Here is a 17,165-nt window from a genome sequence, read left to right on the forward strand (position 1 = left end):
GAGACTTCCAACTGCCCTCCAAGGTGCTCAGGAACTTTTACTCGTGCACCATAGAGAGCATCCTGACGGGAAACATCTTAACCTGGTTCGGGAACAGCACCATGCAGGACAGACGAGCTCTACAGAGGGTTGTGCGATCAGCTGAGCGCACCATCCGCTCCGAGCTCCCTGACCTGCACTCAATCTACAGCAGGCGGTGCTGGACCAAGGCCAGGAAGATCGTGAAGGACCTCAGCCATCCCAACAACAGACTGTTCTCTCTGTTGAGGTCAGGAAAGCGATTCCGCTCCCTGAAGACCAACACAGAGAGACTGAGGAGGAGCTTCTTCCCGCAGGCGATACGGTCTCTCAATCACACCACCACACAGTACTGACCCACACATATGGTTCTTACACACACACTGGACTTTCTGGACATTGGTTTTGCACAACACTGGTCACTATATTCTTCATTTCCAGTTAATACTTGTACAGCTGCTGTTATTGTGTATATATTTATTTATATTTAGATTTCTTCATACATTCTTATATAGTTCTATATTGTGTATTGTGTATTTTGTTGTACAGTTATTTTATTTTCAACTTTAATTTATATATTTTATCTTATTCTTCCCAGTTAAATTTACCCTTCATTCTAATTTGTGTTGTACAGTTATTTCATTTTTAACCTTAATTTATATTTTATTCCTTCCTAGTTAAATTTACCCTTTTTAATTTTTCATATTTATTTCCTATCTTATTCATAGCCTTTCCTTTTTTTGTTTTCTTTAGGTCACGAGCAGTTGTCCAAGCATTTCACTACATATCGTACTGTGTATGACTGTGTACGTGACAAATAAAATTTGAATTTGAATTTGAGTACTCGCCCCCTGCTGGCCACAACATAGAATGCAGGATTAAGGCACTTTTCGTGTCGTATACAAAGTGAATTGACAGATGATTGTATGAGCAGCTTTCTGAAAGTATTAAAGGGCTTATCTGGAAATAATTTCACTGCCTAACTGTTTCACTGTCTTCCCTCAACTTGGACTCACAAGTATCTGCTGGGTCCTCACAAACACAGCAAACAGTCAAGAAACAGCGACTACACTTTTCCAGCTTTGAGACTCTCGAAGTGAGTTTTGAAAAAATGAAGCTGACATGGTGCTGCCTTCAGGGTCAGGTGTTTACAGAAACTTCAAGAATGTTAACAGTGCTCTCATCCATTTCCAATTTTATTCTCTTTGAAGACAAACACACTTAGTCCATCTTATGCAAACAGCTGTAAACGCTTGTATTTACTGCCACAGTGCCCTACAGCAACACATTCAGCCTGCTGACAGCTAAATGAGGAGTTGAAATGTAAAGTGCACATTTCAGATGCCGAGTTGTCCTTGTGGCGTTAAGGTGCTGGTTTGATTCCCGTGCAGGTTGAGGAGCAGCACGCTGGGCTGTTCAGTCTGCAGATGAACTTCAGCTTGAGTTTTATTTGTGCATCCATTGAATAAACAAATATATCAGAGTTTAGATCTGTGCAAGAGAGAAAGGGGAAGAGGTCTGCAGTGGCCGTGGTGGTTGGCACTGCTTTGTTGCTCTTATATTGTGGCTTTTTTTTTAATTTAATTTAAATTTTTTGGTGTGGTTGCTTTGTTGTTGGTCTGCTAGTTATTGTGGTCTTTGGTCTCTTTGCTTTTAAGTGTTTTGTTTCTTCAGTTGAGAAACCAACAGGCGCTGACACCTATCCTGCAAAACAGTGACTGTGTTTCTCACCTAAAACACACGATCCAAGTGTGTGTGTGTGTGTGTGTGTGTGTGTGTGTGTGTGTGTGTGTGTGTGTGTGTGTGTGTGTGTGTGTGTGTGTGTGTGTCCACGTGTTCTTGTTTAGTTTTCCATTCTGTGGTTTGTCAAGTTTTTTTCTGTTTTCCATCTCTGCTCACATCTGCTGCATACCAACACAAACACACCTCTCTGTTCTCCGTTCAGTTACAAAGAAGCTGCGAAACCACAATCGCATTAAAGACTGTTAAAGCAGGTCCAGCGGATCTGGATGTTGTCCGGCTGTGTTCTGACTGAAGGTGGAGTTAAGTGGAAAACAAAGTAAAAGCTCAGAATAGATGCTAAGAGCAGGTCTATTAACTGCAGCTCTAATCATACATCACACTAAATATATAAATAAATGCAGAGCTTCTGCCAGGAAGATGGGATGACAGATTTGGTACAATTTAATGTTGCCCTTAATTCATGCTGTGCTATTCTCACACTATAACTCTATTTGCTATTTGTGTGGTGCCACAGAGAGAACAGTGGAGCTGCTTATGTGCAAGTCTGAGGGCAGTTTCCTCCTACTTTTATCACGAAAAACAAGTAATTACATATAGTAGCGTGAGAGGAATGAATTACTGGGGGTCCAGTACAATAACTGGTTATTTGTCCTGCTCCATTTAATTCATTTCAGGTACTGGGTAACTGGAAGATACCCAAAGAAAGCTATGGTATTGACCTGGAAAACAATTGCTCAGAGCATCCTGTGAATCCCATTTAAGCTTACGGACATACAACAATAAGAATAATTAGCCCACCTTAATTAGTGGACAGACATAAGTTGAACAGGTAAAAAAAGTCACATTTACATGTTTTATTTTTTACGTTTGTTAAAGTACATTTAACTTATGCCAAACCTTCTGCAGATGTTGATGTTGTTTGCACCTACAATGGAGCTGAAGCCGGAACTGCTGATCAGAACATTTCAATGAAAAACTTAAACGCAAACAACAATAAACCTCATTTCATTGACAGTTAGACTTACTTCCCACTAATTATCTGGAACCTGTGTGTTGTACCTGTATAGTTTATGGAACCAGTTTGCAATGGAAACCAGTGTGGACCCAGCTTCTCAGCTAAGGACAGCTGGCATAGGCTCCAATCGTACCAAAGCCCCGATGATCAGAGGAAGATGGATGATTGAATGGATGGCACCATAAACTCTCTCTGAGCAGCACATCAGTTTCACCCTCTGTATTGGCACCAGAGATGGGCAGTAACGCGTAATCCGATTACTTTTTTCAGGTAACGAGTAAAGTAAGGGATTACTATTGCAAAAAGGTAATCAGATTACCGTTACTTTCCCGAAAGCAGGTTGCGTTACTGCGTTACTAAAACCGTGATTCTTTTGTGAATGTCTCATGACAGTGACAGAAGCGAGTGCGACGTTCGTGACAACAGCTGTGTGCAGATCAACAATGGATCATATATCGAGTGCAGGAGAGAGTATGAGCGTGCAGCGTTTAAAACGTGGAAGTACTGACCTTACTTTGAGTTTGATTCCGTAAAAAGTGATAAAAACATTAGTGTCCGCTGCTCACTGTGTGGGAAGAAAACTTCTCTTTACAAAGAAAAAACCCCTAAACTTCCGAGCAAGCACCGAGTGCGCTACCACGTAATGGGAAACTCACAGAGAAACTCGTGGATTCTTCCACTGACCGCTGCGGCACACCTGCACCAGGGTAAACAGGTGAAAATAGAGCAACAGGACCGCTGAGTCTTTGACTTTATTTTCTGCTGTGTTTTACTTGCATCTATTTGAAAGACTGAGTGTAAACACAAAAAAATATTTCATTTTATGTGCTGGAATGTGCAGAAAATAGGTTTAAATGTTAAACAAATTTCTTCCAGTCAGAATGTTGCATATAATGTCATTTTTGCTTGATGCATAAAGTTAAAAGATTAAAACTAATAAAACAAATTTTAAAAAGAGACTTTTATCATTTGATTACATTTTATATGATGGATTAGGTAGAAAGTAGAATTGGGCTGAAAGATCTATCGCTTTATCACCTATTCAGGTTGTAAATCATGTTTTTAAAAAGTAACTAAGTAACTAATTACTTTTGAAAATAAGTAATCAGTAAAGTAATGGGATTACTTTTTGGGGAAGTAATCAGTAATTAGTTACTGATTACTTTTTTCAAGTAACTTGACCAACACTGATTGGCACTATGTTAAACTGCATCATTTGTATTAAATGAGAACTTTAATAAAGCTAACGAGACTTAGCCAATAAACCGGGACACCGCCTTCTTGTCCACATATGGTCACTTCTGTCTCCAAGAAACAAAAGTTGTTGACCAGAGTGCTAGCATAGAGGCTACAAAGTGCTAGCACAGAGGCTACAAAATACAGAGTTGGTGACATCATGGTGGCTCTGTCTGCTCAGGTGTCTCACAGCTAGCTCAGTATGAACAGAGCTGGTCATCCAAGCATAAGATCAGGAGTTTCTGGGTGTACTTTTTTTCTTGGCATTCTTACTCTATAATATAAAATGATTCCTGAACATAAACTTTGCCTTGCTGGAAAGCCCTACAACATCCAGGTAACATTGCACAACTTTCACTTATATTTTATATTTCAAGACTAAAAGTTGAGGAAAGTTAGCAAGCACTTCTCTGATTAGTCACCATCTGGGTTTCCTGTATGGTTGTAGTGTCTTCTTAATAATAATAAGAAGAAGATGAGGAAGAATCTTAGTGCTTTTGTCCAGAGACAACTCCAAATGTTCAGGAGAGATGGAGGTCTTAATGGTTGAGCATTTTAAAGGTCAGCTGGGACTTTCCTGTTAAAACCACTTACAGTCTGATTGTACATGCTCAGATCAGTTAAACAGCTAAAGAGGTAAATTAACTTTTATTTGGTTTCCTTCACATAGTGAACATTTAAAGGAAATAAAGAACAAACCAGGGACATTATTAACTTTCATGAGCTACTCGATTATTCAAAAGGAAAAGCTTTCAGATTGGCTCTTGTCTGGCTGGTAATGCGGTTTTCTGTTTCTGTGTCTCACCTGAGGCTTTCGCCCAGGAATGTGTCTCTGTGTTTAATACAAAACTCCATTTAAAAAGAGACTCATAAAACTGAAAACAGTGGTTAGTGTGAGTGATGGAGTCTGGGTGGTCCGCCTCTCCACCCAGAGAGGGTAGAGCCTGAGGAAGAGGGGGGTCACCACATGATTTATGAGATCTGATAAAGTGTTTTCCATTGTAGAGTCCTGTTTTAGCTCTCTCTCTCTGTTGTTCCTATTAGGGAAAACAGTCTGTATCACAGTTTGGGCAGGTGGTGGCTCGTCGGCGTTCAGCTAAACAGTTATATTTCCGTATGCTTACCGTCAGTATTCCTGTCTTGAGCCAGCGTTGGTCAGTGCTGCCGCTGGTTTTACAGTCAGATGGAGACGTGTGAATTTGCTGTCTGATCTGAAAACTCAGTGTGAGGTTAGAAAGCAGTGAGCTTACAAACTCTGCTTCGGGCTACATTAGCTACTACCAGCACACACCCCAGTCTAACAGCCGACTATCGCTGGTGCATCATGGGTACTGTAGGCTCCTGCAAAAAGAACAGTTCTGCTGCATCTGTTGTCATCGTTTCTGTTTGATGATCATTGTTTTTGACACTTCACGTGAGTCTCTAAAGATGTCAGTGTGGTGATGTTATGTCTTTGTGTCTTTGATATTTACTGCATGACCTCAGACTGTGGACTAAAGATAAAAACTGCAAAGTGCCTCAAACGTGCATTCTTTTTAATGGCCAGCAGGGGGCAACTTCTCTCATTGCAAAAACACGACCTTGGGCTGTATATGTATGTCTATGAGAAAAACAACCTACAGCTCCCACCGCCCTGTGCCTGCAGTAAACATTTCCCTAATGAGTTAATCGATTCAAACAATAGTTTTATGTCATTTTTAGTACAGCGTGATGCTTACTTAGCCAATGAGGGCCTCATTTAGAATAATACAGACAGTTAAGCAGGTTATAATTTTGGGTGTGGCTGCTGTGTGAGGGAGCAGTCGTTACTTTGAGAATGTGGGTGCCCTCAGTTTCTCAGATGCACTCATCGCTGATGAAGAGTAGATCTGAGCAGGCTGAATGAGGAAAAAAGAAACAGAAAAGGATCTCGGCAGAGCTCAGTATCTTACTTTGTTTTTACATTGTTCTGCCCAACTCTTAAATACCCAGCAAAACCAAAATGTTGACAAGGCCATGCATCAGTGTTGACTTAACATGCTGTAAGATTCAAGCTTTTAGTGATTGTTTAAGAAATTCAAAACTCTGTGGCTATGAAAAAAAATGAAACTAATGGTGGTTATACTTGAATAAACGCAGTCTTGTTCTCAGCCTGTGTGTCTTTACCAAACTCGATGTCAGCGTACAGTCACTCTATTTGGGGAGATTTATTTTAGATGAACTGAGGAAAATGATTTTCAGCTCACTTCATGTAAAATCAGCTCACTGGGGATCTGGCAGGTCACAGACGTCAAGCTCCTGTTTGAAATAAAGTTGCTTTTGTAGAGACTTTTCTTTGTTGTCTCTGCTGCTTTACCCGTGCAAACTTTGTTCTCATGAGCTCATGAGCTCGATCACCAGTTTCAGGTCGTCTGGAATGAAACAGGAAGTTTATTTTGTAAATTATGTTCATTGTTGGAGCCAGAAAGGATGCTCAGAGAAGGTGTGTTCATCTAATAACTTGTTAATCATAAACCATTAGCAAGGAGAGTGCAGTGTGACACCTGGTATATATGCTGACCCTTGTCACCTTCATGCTGTATGATCATCTTTGTTTTGCTGTTATTTATATAAAGATCTCTACAGGAAGCTCGAAGTTTGTCAGATTATACAGAGATGCTGCAAAAGTTTCTAAAGACTTTCTGGAAAAAAAGCTGTGAGATAGCTTTGCTTCCTGTTTTGACATCTTCTACACATGTACCAGCGCAGCAGCGAGGTTGGTCCATCTCAAGGACCAGGACAAATGTTGACGAAGTGATGTCACAGCTGGCACGCGACACATAAACAAGCGATGGCTTGGTTTCACAGACGCAACGCTCAAGTCTGGATTATACTTGGTTACGAACACGGACAACTGAAGGACGGGCCCATGTGTAGCTGGTGCATTGTAATGTAAATTCATATAGTGTGCTTGCAAACCAACTAAACTGTAATAAAAGAAAAATGTTTTAAAAAAAGGAAACGGTTTTTGGTTTAGTCCATGTTCATTTGTCAACAGAACCAGCATGAGACAGCTGTGGTACACATGTTTACTCTGAATGTCGACATGACTGTGAGTCAGCTGCCTGCGCAAACTGCTGTGACTGTGTTGTAATACCACTTCTGAAACCCCTTTCCCTGAAAAATACCCCCATATAATAAAAATAAGAAGAAAAAGAGAAAAACTCCTACAGAAACGAAACACGTGTAAACAACAAGTGTAAGGAGTAAAGCCATTCTGCAAACAAAGGAAACTAAACTCAACTAAAATTTAAAAAACCAAACAAACCTTATGATAAATGACAAAATTATAAGACGTTAGATGACCACACTGGGGTCTACTGAAGGGCAGGATGTGTGGAAAAACAGTACAACAATGGTCCAAACAACACTGATATAAAGGGTTATCGCGTAGTGAAAGTTAGTGGCATGTTTGTCTATTTTGAGGAGAGCAGATGTAAAACATCCTTTAACCTCAGGAAGTCTGCAGGATGTTTTCTGCTCCGAGTGTCATCAAACGCTCATTAACGTCTTCGGTGTCACGTTACAGGATGCAACTTTTTAACATTTTAAAACACGTTTCTGTTCCTCTGCCTCATCACATAAATGAATGAATCGCAGACACATATGCAGGTGTGCACGAGGACCATCGTAAGGCTCGGTATTCAATCCAGAAAATCAAACATTTACTCGGAACACTAATTTGCTCCTAAAATAAATAAACCTGAATTAGAACACATGAACTTAATCCTAAAATAAGAAGTATTTGGACACTTTGGATTGTTGAACTTTACAGATGTGAAGAACAGCTGTGATTACTCTGCAGGCTCCCCTGCAGAAACTTAGGAATCGCTGACTTTATCCACTGAAATGTGACCAAAAACCTGTCAGAATAAAGCATCAGCCAGTGAACCACATCTCAAAAAGTGGCCCCACATACACAAGTCGCCTCATTACCAGCTAACTGCACTTTACATTTACCAAGTAAAAACAGACTTTTTACATTCTGTAGTGACTGTGACGCCTTCAGGAAGTCTCACTAATCCGAAACCAGCTGAGACAAACTGCAGTGACTTGACTGTCAGCTGAGATTAAACTCTTAGATGTTCTTTAAGAGCTTCAAAGGATCCACTGCAGATCAAAATAACATTCAAACAAGCAAACAAGTGTTCGGAATAATAACTCATTAAACTGACAACAAAATCCGGAAAGAAAGAATCAGATTCAGCTGATTTACATTAACTTTATACGTGTGTGAGAGAGAGAGTGCTTAAAACACACACACACACACACACACACACACACACACACACACACACACACACACACACACACACACAAAGAAAGGAAAAACGGGGCAGAGAAGTTTAAAAAGCGCAGTCTGGTCCTTTAAAGCCTCTCTGAGGCTCCGTGCGGTTTCACGTTTTCATCACTGATCCCAGTCCTGGTTCAGGTGTGGGTGGGGGTCTGGTTTCTCCTCCGGCAGGGGCGGAGACAGTTCGGTGGGGCGGTGTGATGAAGAGGAGGAGCAGCTGGTCTCGGTTCAGTCTGTCGCAACGTTTTCTTCTCTTTGTTTCTCAAGTAAAGTTCTGATGGGCCAGCCGGGACCGCGCCGAGCCGGATTAAAGTGGCATTAAAGGGGGATTAAAGGCTGGGAGCAGCGGGACCCGCAGCGGGTCAGGGGGGACTGGACTCGGCTTCAGGTCTTCAGGTCTGATCGGGTCCGGACCATGGGTCGGTGGGACTGACGGACTTCTGAGGAAACTTTTTTTGTGGCGTTTCCATGGAGATGGGAGTCTTCCATTCCAGCTGAGGAAGCTGATTAGACTCCGATAAGGTATCGATACTCTGTATTGATCGCGTATTGATCGGAGGGATGGCCGCGCTCCCGCTACTGTTGCTGCTCGTGCTTTGGACCTGCGGACACGCCAAAGGCGCGTTCCCGCTGCGACAGTCCTACAACCTGTACACCAATGGACACGCGCACGGAGCCCGCGCTGCCAGCAGGCACAGGTAAGATGACACGTGCGCGGAAAGGATGGTGATGATGATGAGGTTGGAAATGAAGAAAGGATAAAGTGGTGACGTCAAGGTGTTATGACCTCACCACAGAGGAGTTTTATGTGTGTGTGTTTTACTCTGACAGGAAGTGCTTACAGGTTGCTAGTTTGATTCCTGGTTCAGTTCTGCAGGTCTGATATTTAAGAGTGAGCCCTCTGCTGATGTCAGGATCCGATGACATCATGCACCTCTTTTTACATTGTTTCTATAGTAACAGCTGAAATTAAAGGTGAATTTAAGCCTGTTTTTGCTATTTCAGGTCAATGAGCACCTGAAGTTTAGTGTAAGCTGATAACTTAATTTTCTGTTTATGACACGTCTCTGTGAAATGTTTGGTTTAGACATCTGAGATGTTTGGACTTAAAACATTTAATTTGCACAGACGTTTAATAACAGCTTCATTCTGTCTCTTCCTGCCGTCCTTTCATTACAGTCACTGCTTCAGATGACAAACAAGCTCAAAGCAGTTTCTGGATTTCTGTCCACCTTCATCCGTTTCCTGTTTTCACAGGGAAAAAGTGTTTAACTTGAATATAAACTGACATGCATGAGGAAATCAAACTCTATAGCGTCATCATTACTAAAACTGTGTATCCACAAAGGCAGAGATGTGCAAACAAACTGACATCACCCACTGGTTTACGATCGCCGTGTTGGTGTTTTGCACACAGAAGTGACCACATTTAGGGTGGAGTGGAGTTATCAGCTAAAGCTAGCAAGCTGCATACATAAAGACAGTATGGGTGCAACTACATCGCACAGATACAGGTAATTAAGTCTACGGAGCATAAAAATATTAGAAGTTCACTCTCTTGAGGTGGAGCACAATCTTCTGTGATTGGCTGTCTTATTATTGGATTTTAAATGCTCCAAAAGTCTTTAAAAACAGTCACAAAGTTTTTTCACTGGCTCTGAGTAGCTGAGGTGAAGCACTGGCCTGCTTTCTCTCCATCCACCTGACACTCAAAGCTTCCGGGGTTATAATAATGTCAACTTTAAGCATTAACATGGTTCAAATGTGTCATCTTGTCAAAAAAAAAAACCCAAACAGTTATCACAAACAGGGAAAATGGCTTTATAGCCTACAGATGTTTTTTGTATCCTGTTTATTTCTGTTGTAAAGTCTGTTTTTTAAATCCAAGGCAATGGGTCGACTCGCTTTAGGAGCCAAGTGGTCATTAGAGGAACTGCAGTGTTTGTCACTTTGTCTTCATTTTTCAGCCCCAAAGGCTGGAAACACTTTTCTTTAAAAGCCATTAACACACATTGTTGTCATAGTGCTTCTGTGATGATCTCAGTCACTGCGCTTCATTTCCACTCTCATCTCCATTCATGGATGGATGTTTGTACCGCATGTTATCAGACATGTCAATCAAAAACACAATAATTAGAAACTGTCACACTTGTCGAAAAAGCGATAAAAGGAAGTGTTTTATTTGGCGGCATCAGGTATGGAATACCGAGGGAACAAAATAACTACTGAAGGAAGAAGTAACTGAGGACACCGTCTCTGTAAATTCCAAGGAAAGGACTGTAAACAAGGCACAAAAAGAGCACCAGAGCATCCATCCTTACGCATGGCCATTAAACACAGCTGCACAGAACACATAAATATAAGCTATTAATAAACTTTTTAGGCGAAATTCTGTCTCGCCTCATTTTCATTTCGATTTCACCATATCAGGCTGAACTTGCACTGCACATTCTTCCTTTATAAATAACACTTTATGTGTGGTTTATACAGCCGGGCCTTTCGTGACCTTCCTGGCAGAGAGGTTTAACTGGCACATCCTCTCAGAGCTGCTGACTGTCACTTCACGCACATGCATGCTGACAGCTGTGCTTTAAATAGTTCAGAGTATGTGCCCTGAGTGTGTGTGAGGCTCTTCGTGGTCAGTGTGTCTGAAGATGATGTTGGGTTTAAGTGTGGCAGGACTTTAAACTGAGCTTCTTTCAGCTGCGTTCACACTGAAAGCAACACAAAGGTGATGGCTGATGGACATTCCAGACTCGGACAGGTTTTATGTCAATCAGCAGCTGATGTCAGTCAGCTGTGTCCTGCACTCTCATTGGCTGAGGCTTCAATCACCTGGAAGTTGAGAACAGTTTGTGACATGTGACATTGACTTTCAATAGTTTTTGGTCAATGTGAATCTCTTCTAGTGTGGAGAAGAGTTTTTTATACCACTGCACCTCTTCACAGGAGCTCTTGGAACCTCAAACCACATCCACAACGGCATTTGCATGAATTTTAGTGGAAATAAACCTGCAGGTGTGACACTGGGGCCCTTGTCTGGTTTTCATGTGTATCATTTTGTATAATGGTAACTTCCCCACTCATTTTAGGGTCAGTGGAGGAAGGCGTACCCACTTGTTGTGGGTTCTTGGGTTGGATCTCGATGCTCATCAGTTAAAGTTGGAGAGTGTGAGCACAACAAATGTCACATGTAACACTTTCCACATCAGAGTGTTGTTTATATACATAAATATCGATCAAAAGAGTGAGTAGAAAGATCATTTTTAACACCGGCGCTTGATGTGAAACAATAATTGCTGAAATATTTTGTCATTGGTGGGGATAGTGTTACTAACCAAGGAAAGTGGAAGAGAGATCGAGGCAAACATTTGTGGCTGAGAAAAAAGAAATCAGATGTTTTATTGTTTTAAAGCTGTATTATTTTTAAAAGGTGCCACACTGTTAGCTTTTGTAACCAAAGCAGTCGCACAACAACAAAGAGAGACAGCTGAGATGTAGCCTGCTAACTACGTTCTTATAAAGCCTGGTGTTTAAAAGCAGCTCTCGCTACGTCACTGGACTCATTCTGCCAGATCTTTTGTCTTCAGTGGAGTGGAAATGCAGACAAACAATACTCTGAAGGAAACTTTCAGCTCCCTGAAAAAAAAAACTTCTTGAGGGAGAAAATTTTAGATGGAAAAACAACTAATGAAGCAGGAGAAGGGTGAAGAAGTCTTTCTGCTCAATCCTTTTCACTTTAGTTATGAACTGAGCAGCTGGGCATGTTTCCCGTGGATTCTTAAATAGTCATAAAGCTGAGTGAATTCATTCATCTAAAAAAAGACGCCTTCATTTTTTCCAAAATGTCTTAAATCAACATTTGAAGATGTGGGAACAGTTGAATTCTATGAGTATTTTTTTTATCAGTGAAATTAAGATCTCTAAATGATTTGTAATAGCTATAATTATCAGAAAGTGCCTTGCATTAATGACACAGATCACAATGGGAGAAGCAACAACATTTATAGTTTGTTTTTTGATATAAAACCATGTTTTTTAATATTTAAGCCAAAGTCTGGGATCCCATCAGCTTATTGTGGATGCTAAGAGCTTTGACGAAATCGTAGAAAAACAAACATATCTGTGGGATGATGTCACTTTCTCATTCCTAAATCTTACTTGCAGGAGAGCTGGTATTAAATTTAATTCTGAGGGGTGTTAAAGAGGTCTTAAATCTAATCTGCCTCGAGCTGCAGGATTCCTGTTTTCAAATGTTTTTCGTCTTCCAGGTGAACTGTTTATTTAACTGTCAGCATGGTTTCATTGGCCGTGAGTGTTAGCAGCTCACACAAGTGTCTCCAGGACTAATGGAAAAAGGATAAATAAGTTTCCATCTGGAGCGATCCTGACTCAGATGTCACGGCTGCCTGAAAGCTCACGTGTTAGCTTCTTCCTCTTCTTCTTAAAGTCATTTTCTTCCACGGGAATCACAGGATCCGCTCAGCGAGGTGAAAGTAGTGTTGAGTATGAAGCTCCGATTTGGTGAACTTTTTACTGGGGTCAGTCCTGTAAGCTGAAACACTATAAAACTAAACACACAATACACCACATAAAAGTGCAATAAACACACAATAGAGCACAGTAAAAAGCATTCCGCCCAGCGAAACAGGCAGTTAAACCCTCAGTTTGATGTCGGCTGCTAAAAAAATACCAACGTGAAGCGCAAACTCTGAATCTCTCCTGTGGAGTTTGTAAAGCTGATAAATCAACTTTTTTCTGTCCGGCCTGTAGAGCTGAGACGCACGGGGGGCAGAAATTAAACCAACCCACTCTGAGGCAGGAATAAAAAGGTCAGAGGTGGCGTCTGTCCTGACACGAGCAGCATTCACTGACCTGCAGATGCAGAGATAACACGACATCAGCTCCAGTTTCCCCTCGTTCCCCTCCCCATCCATCTTTATACCAAGTTTTACTTTTGTTTTTACTTGTGCGTGCATCTTTGCAGAGACGTGTAGATTCATACATCTCTGTTTGTTTCACTCAGCAGATTTATAGACGACGAAAAGCCAGAAAGCGAGCAGTGTCACGGAGCATTGGGAATCTAAAGAATTTTTAAAAAAGAGGGGAAACAGCTGAGACTGATCTGAGCAGCTCGGAGACAGACGTCCGGACATCCTGTCCGCAAGATTCGAGCTCAGAGATTCAAGCTAAACTCTGTACACTGAAGACTTTGTGTTTAGCGTTGTGCTTCATAAAAACCATCCTAGTGACATCAGCTCTGGCTGCCAGATTACTGTAATCCTGACTGCTGTAATCTATTATCAGTGCTGATAACTCAATCTTCATTAATCAGTACCAGAGATGTGATCAGCGAGTCAGCATGTGGAGCTCATAAATCAAGTGTGTTTCAGTTGAGGATAAAATGAGCACATGAATGGAACATCAGTGGGTTTTTGTGGTAGTAAACTAAACTGATCAGTGGCTATAAAGTGTTTCAGGTTTTCTATCAGTGCTGAGATCAGTGCTCTCATTAGAAGCTGCACAGTCACTGTTTATTTATTAAATACTTAAATGACAGATGCAGACGTTTATTCAGATTTTTACCACTGAAGGTGTGGGAGTGTAGTGATGTGGTCACGAATAAACATGAGCGGCATATGAAACCACTGCAGGGTTCTGGTTTGTGCGGTTTCTGTCAGTTTCTCGTTGTCTTTGTTGTGTTTTCTTATTGTGTGTTCCGTGTTTCCGTCATCACGCTCAGTTGTTCTTCAGCCTTTCTCACTGTTTGTATTGCTCTGAGAATCAGTTTTCCTCATGTGTCTTTTTTAGTTTTACTTCCTGCTTTCCTTTCCTCTTCTTTGTGATTGTTTGCTGTGTCACCTGTGTTTGACAGCCTTGTATCTGTCACGGCTGGCGGAGGGAGCCGTGTGGTGTGGAGGAAAAGGAGGACCCAAAATGCAGCAAACTGATGATACGAGTGACGTTTTATTTACAGGGTGGTAGTGGCAAAAACAGGCAATGAAGCACGAGTAATTACAAACGGAAACCTAAACTGGGAGAAACTAAGTGACAAACCTGGGACCATACAAAGGGGTGCGGGGCAGAGAGACGCAGAGACAGGAACACCATAGAACGCAGATGAATGTAGATTAACGCAGTGATACATGGATGAACGCAGACGAGCCGACAACGAACACAGACCGACACCCACTAAATATACACACACAAGGTAATCAGGTAATCGCACACAGGAGGGAAGAACAGCTGAACCTAATACACCTGGGGACCGGAGGAGACAAGCTGAACACAATAACAGACACAGACCTTCAGAACAGAACAGGAAATCCAGAACACGAGCCTTCAAAATAAAACAGGAAACAGACTGATGTACAACACAACACGGGGACATGAACAGAGCACCAAGGACAGACACAGGTAGGGCTGACAATACACCAAACTTCAGGTTAACCCTAACTAATACAGATCAGAAAAAACGCAAAACGCTGGGTCAACGACCCAGGACCATGACAGTATCTCCCTTAGTTGGATCATCTCCTTATCTTCTCTAGTCCTCCATCAGCTTCCTGTGCTCCGTGGCAGTCTGCTTGGTTGGATTTTTGTTACTTTCTGGGACTGTTGTTATCGGCTTTTTCCAAAAGCTTGAAGCTTTAGAAAAATCCCGTCTGCGCTTTAGTCCTAAGTTCAGTTAAATTCCAAGCAAACAGTCAAAAATCACAAGAAATGAAAGTAACAAGAAGCTTTTTTACCCAATGGAAGTATGTGTTTGGTAACCACATGTCGCACAAAGACAGCATGTGTAGTGTTGTTGTGTTTTTGAATGATGCACGCTCATTTGTATATTTAATGCAACACTTTTCCAAAGAAGCTGTGACAGAAGCACGTTTAACGGCGTGTTGCATCATCTCTTCTCTAAAAAAAAACCACTGCATGCTTTTGGGAGCTGAGAGGCCAACTGCTGTTTTAGAAGCCAGATGTTTTCCCATTCTTGCTGGGATTTCAGTTGTTCAACAGGACCTCCTTTGTCGTACTTTTCATTTTATAATGCTCCATCTGTTTTCAATGGGTGACGGGTCTGGACTGCAGGAGGGCCAGTTTAGCACCCAGATTATTTTATTACAAAACCATGCTGTTGGAAAACCTGTGGAATATAGTTTTCCATCCTCTTGCTGAAATAAGAAAGCCCTTCTCTGAACCATGTTGCTCTTCATGCTATTTATTGTTCAGCATAAACAGGGCCTTCACACATGTGAACGTCACCAATACCGCGATCCCCAAACATTCACAGCTGTTGCTCAGTTGCTGATCTTTGTTTCTGACAGATTCAGCCTCTCTGAGATGCTCTTTTGTATGCACAGTCATGTTACTAGTTGACCTTATTAACTTTGAGATGTTCTAGCACATATTTGTTTTTAGCGCCGCACAACTTTTGCAGCCCGTGAAAAGCTGTTGGAAACTGCTCAGCGTCCCAACTATTTCTGAAATGTGGTTGTAATATCCAGCCCTGACAGGAATGTTTCAGCTGCACTCTAATTTATATGTGCACTAAGCCATAATCCGTCCTTATCCTTGGTAGTTTAGCTCTTCGTGGTAATTAACAGCAACTAACCACACTTCCATAACCCCACTTTTGCACTGTATTAAATCCTTCTACTAGTTTTGAAAAGAGTGCTATGATTTAAAGACATATGTACACCCTTTAACCAAAATAGGTCATTAAAAAGTCATTTATAAACTAACAGAGCCAAACTGTTGCACTGATAATCCATTAAATCGATGGGTGGATCGATCCAAATATCGAAAGTATCGAACCCAACGCAGGTATTGATATCGATGCTAGCGTGATAGGATCAATGCTTTGTTTCTATGCATGTAAATCGCCGAATTGTGTTAAAAAAAAAATTTTAAGAGGAAGAAATATACCTCAAACATGCACTGTGAAAAATAAAAGTGTTGACTGATAGTGTTGAGTGTCACATTCTTGGCTTTTTTAAATTTTATTTATTTATTTAAAAGCCTACCAGCACATTTAACAACAGAAGGTGACCCAGTGCTTTAAAGACGGGCATATTTACCTGCCAGCTTTAAAATAAAACCCTGTTTCAAAATACACAAAAAGCTGAAAAGTTTGTTTTATTGTATTAACTCATTGTGATCATTAAAGTCAGTTCAGAATTTACAAGTTGATTACAATTAATCTTAGATCGATGCTTTTAAAACTTGAAATTATCGGTATTGGCAGTACTGGGCCTGTATTTATTTGGTATCAGATCAGATGAGATTAACCAGAAGTGCTAAAACCCACAACTACCACTTCTTCCTCATACTGCGGGGATTTACCTTCTGCTGACTCGCCTAACAGTTGGAGCAAATATGTCTGGATCACCTTAGATTCACGATGAACCAATCAGAGCCACAGTTTGGCCGTTAATATTGTGAGCATGTGTTTATCACACCGAGTCTCATCTGAATTTCTAATTACTGTAACTGAAGTCTTAATGGAGATCTTACTGGGGATCGTTGAGATGAACCATGGTATTGATTGATGATTGGCTGCTGTATTTATTTCAACCAAGCAGTCTGATTTACAGCCCCTGATTTCTCACATAGTAAATGGACATATGCTATAATGATTTATGATTACCTTCAACATGGCAATGATGTAATTGGTTTGCTTGTTATCCAGATTATTCAAACGTCATGCATGGATTAGTAAAAGTGGTCATTTTTTGTAATATCTTCATAAATAAATGTCACATTGAAATAAGAAAAAACAGGGACATCATCTTGATGTTCTTAAAATAATAATATCTGGATCCAAGAAATCAGCTCATGTGTGGC

The 17,165-nt window shown here is 41.0% G+C and overlaps 1 protein-coding gene across 1 annotated transcript in view; it reads left to right on the forward strand.

Annotated features, from left to right (window-relative positions):
- The first annotated feature begins 8,573 nt into the window (after nucleotides 1–8,573).
- Nucleotides 8,574–17,165, forward strand: part of LOC146639279 (EMILIN-1-A-like) — a 29,587-nt gene continuing 20,995 nt past the window's right edge. The window contains exon 1 of the mRNA XM_085358790.1: nucleotides 8,574–9,022. Within this exon, the coding sequence (XP_085214916.1) occupies nucleotides 8,886–9,022 (137 nt within the window). The 5' untranslated portion in view covers nucleotides 8,574–8,885. The remainder of the gene's footprint in view (nucleotides 9,023–17,165) is intronic.

Source organism: Diplotaxodon limnothrissa, linkage group LG1 (genome assembly GCF_057381915.1).
Source record: "Diplotaxodon limnothrissa isolate DT_005_m linkage group LG1, D_limnothrissa_male_GT1.1, whole genome shotgun sequence".
Taxonomy (NCBI): Eukaryota; Metazoa; Chordata; class Actinopteri; order Cichliformes; family Cichlidae; genus Diplotaxodon; species Diplotaxodon limnothrissa.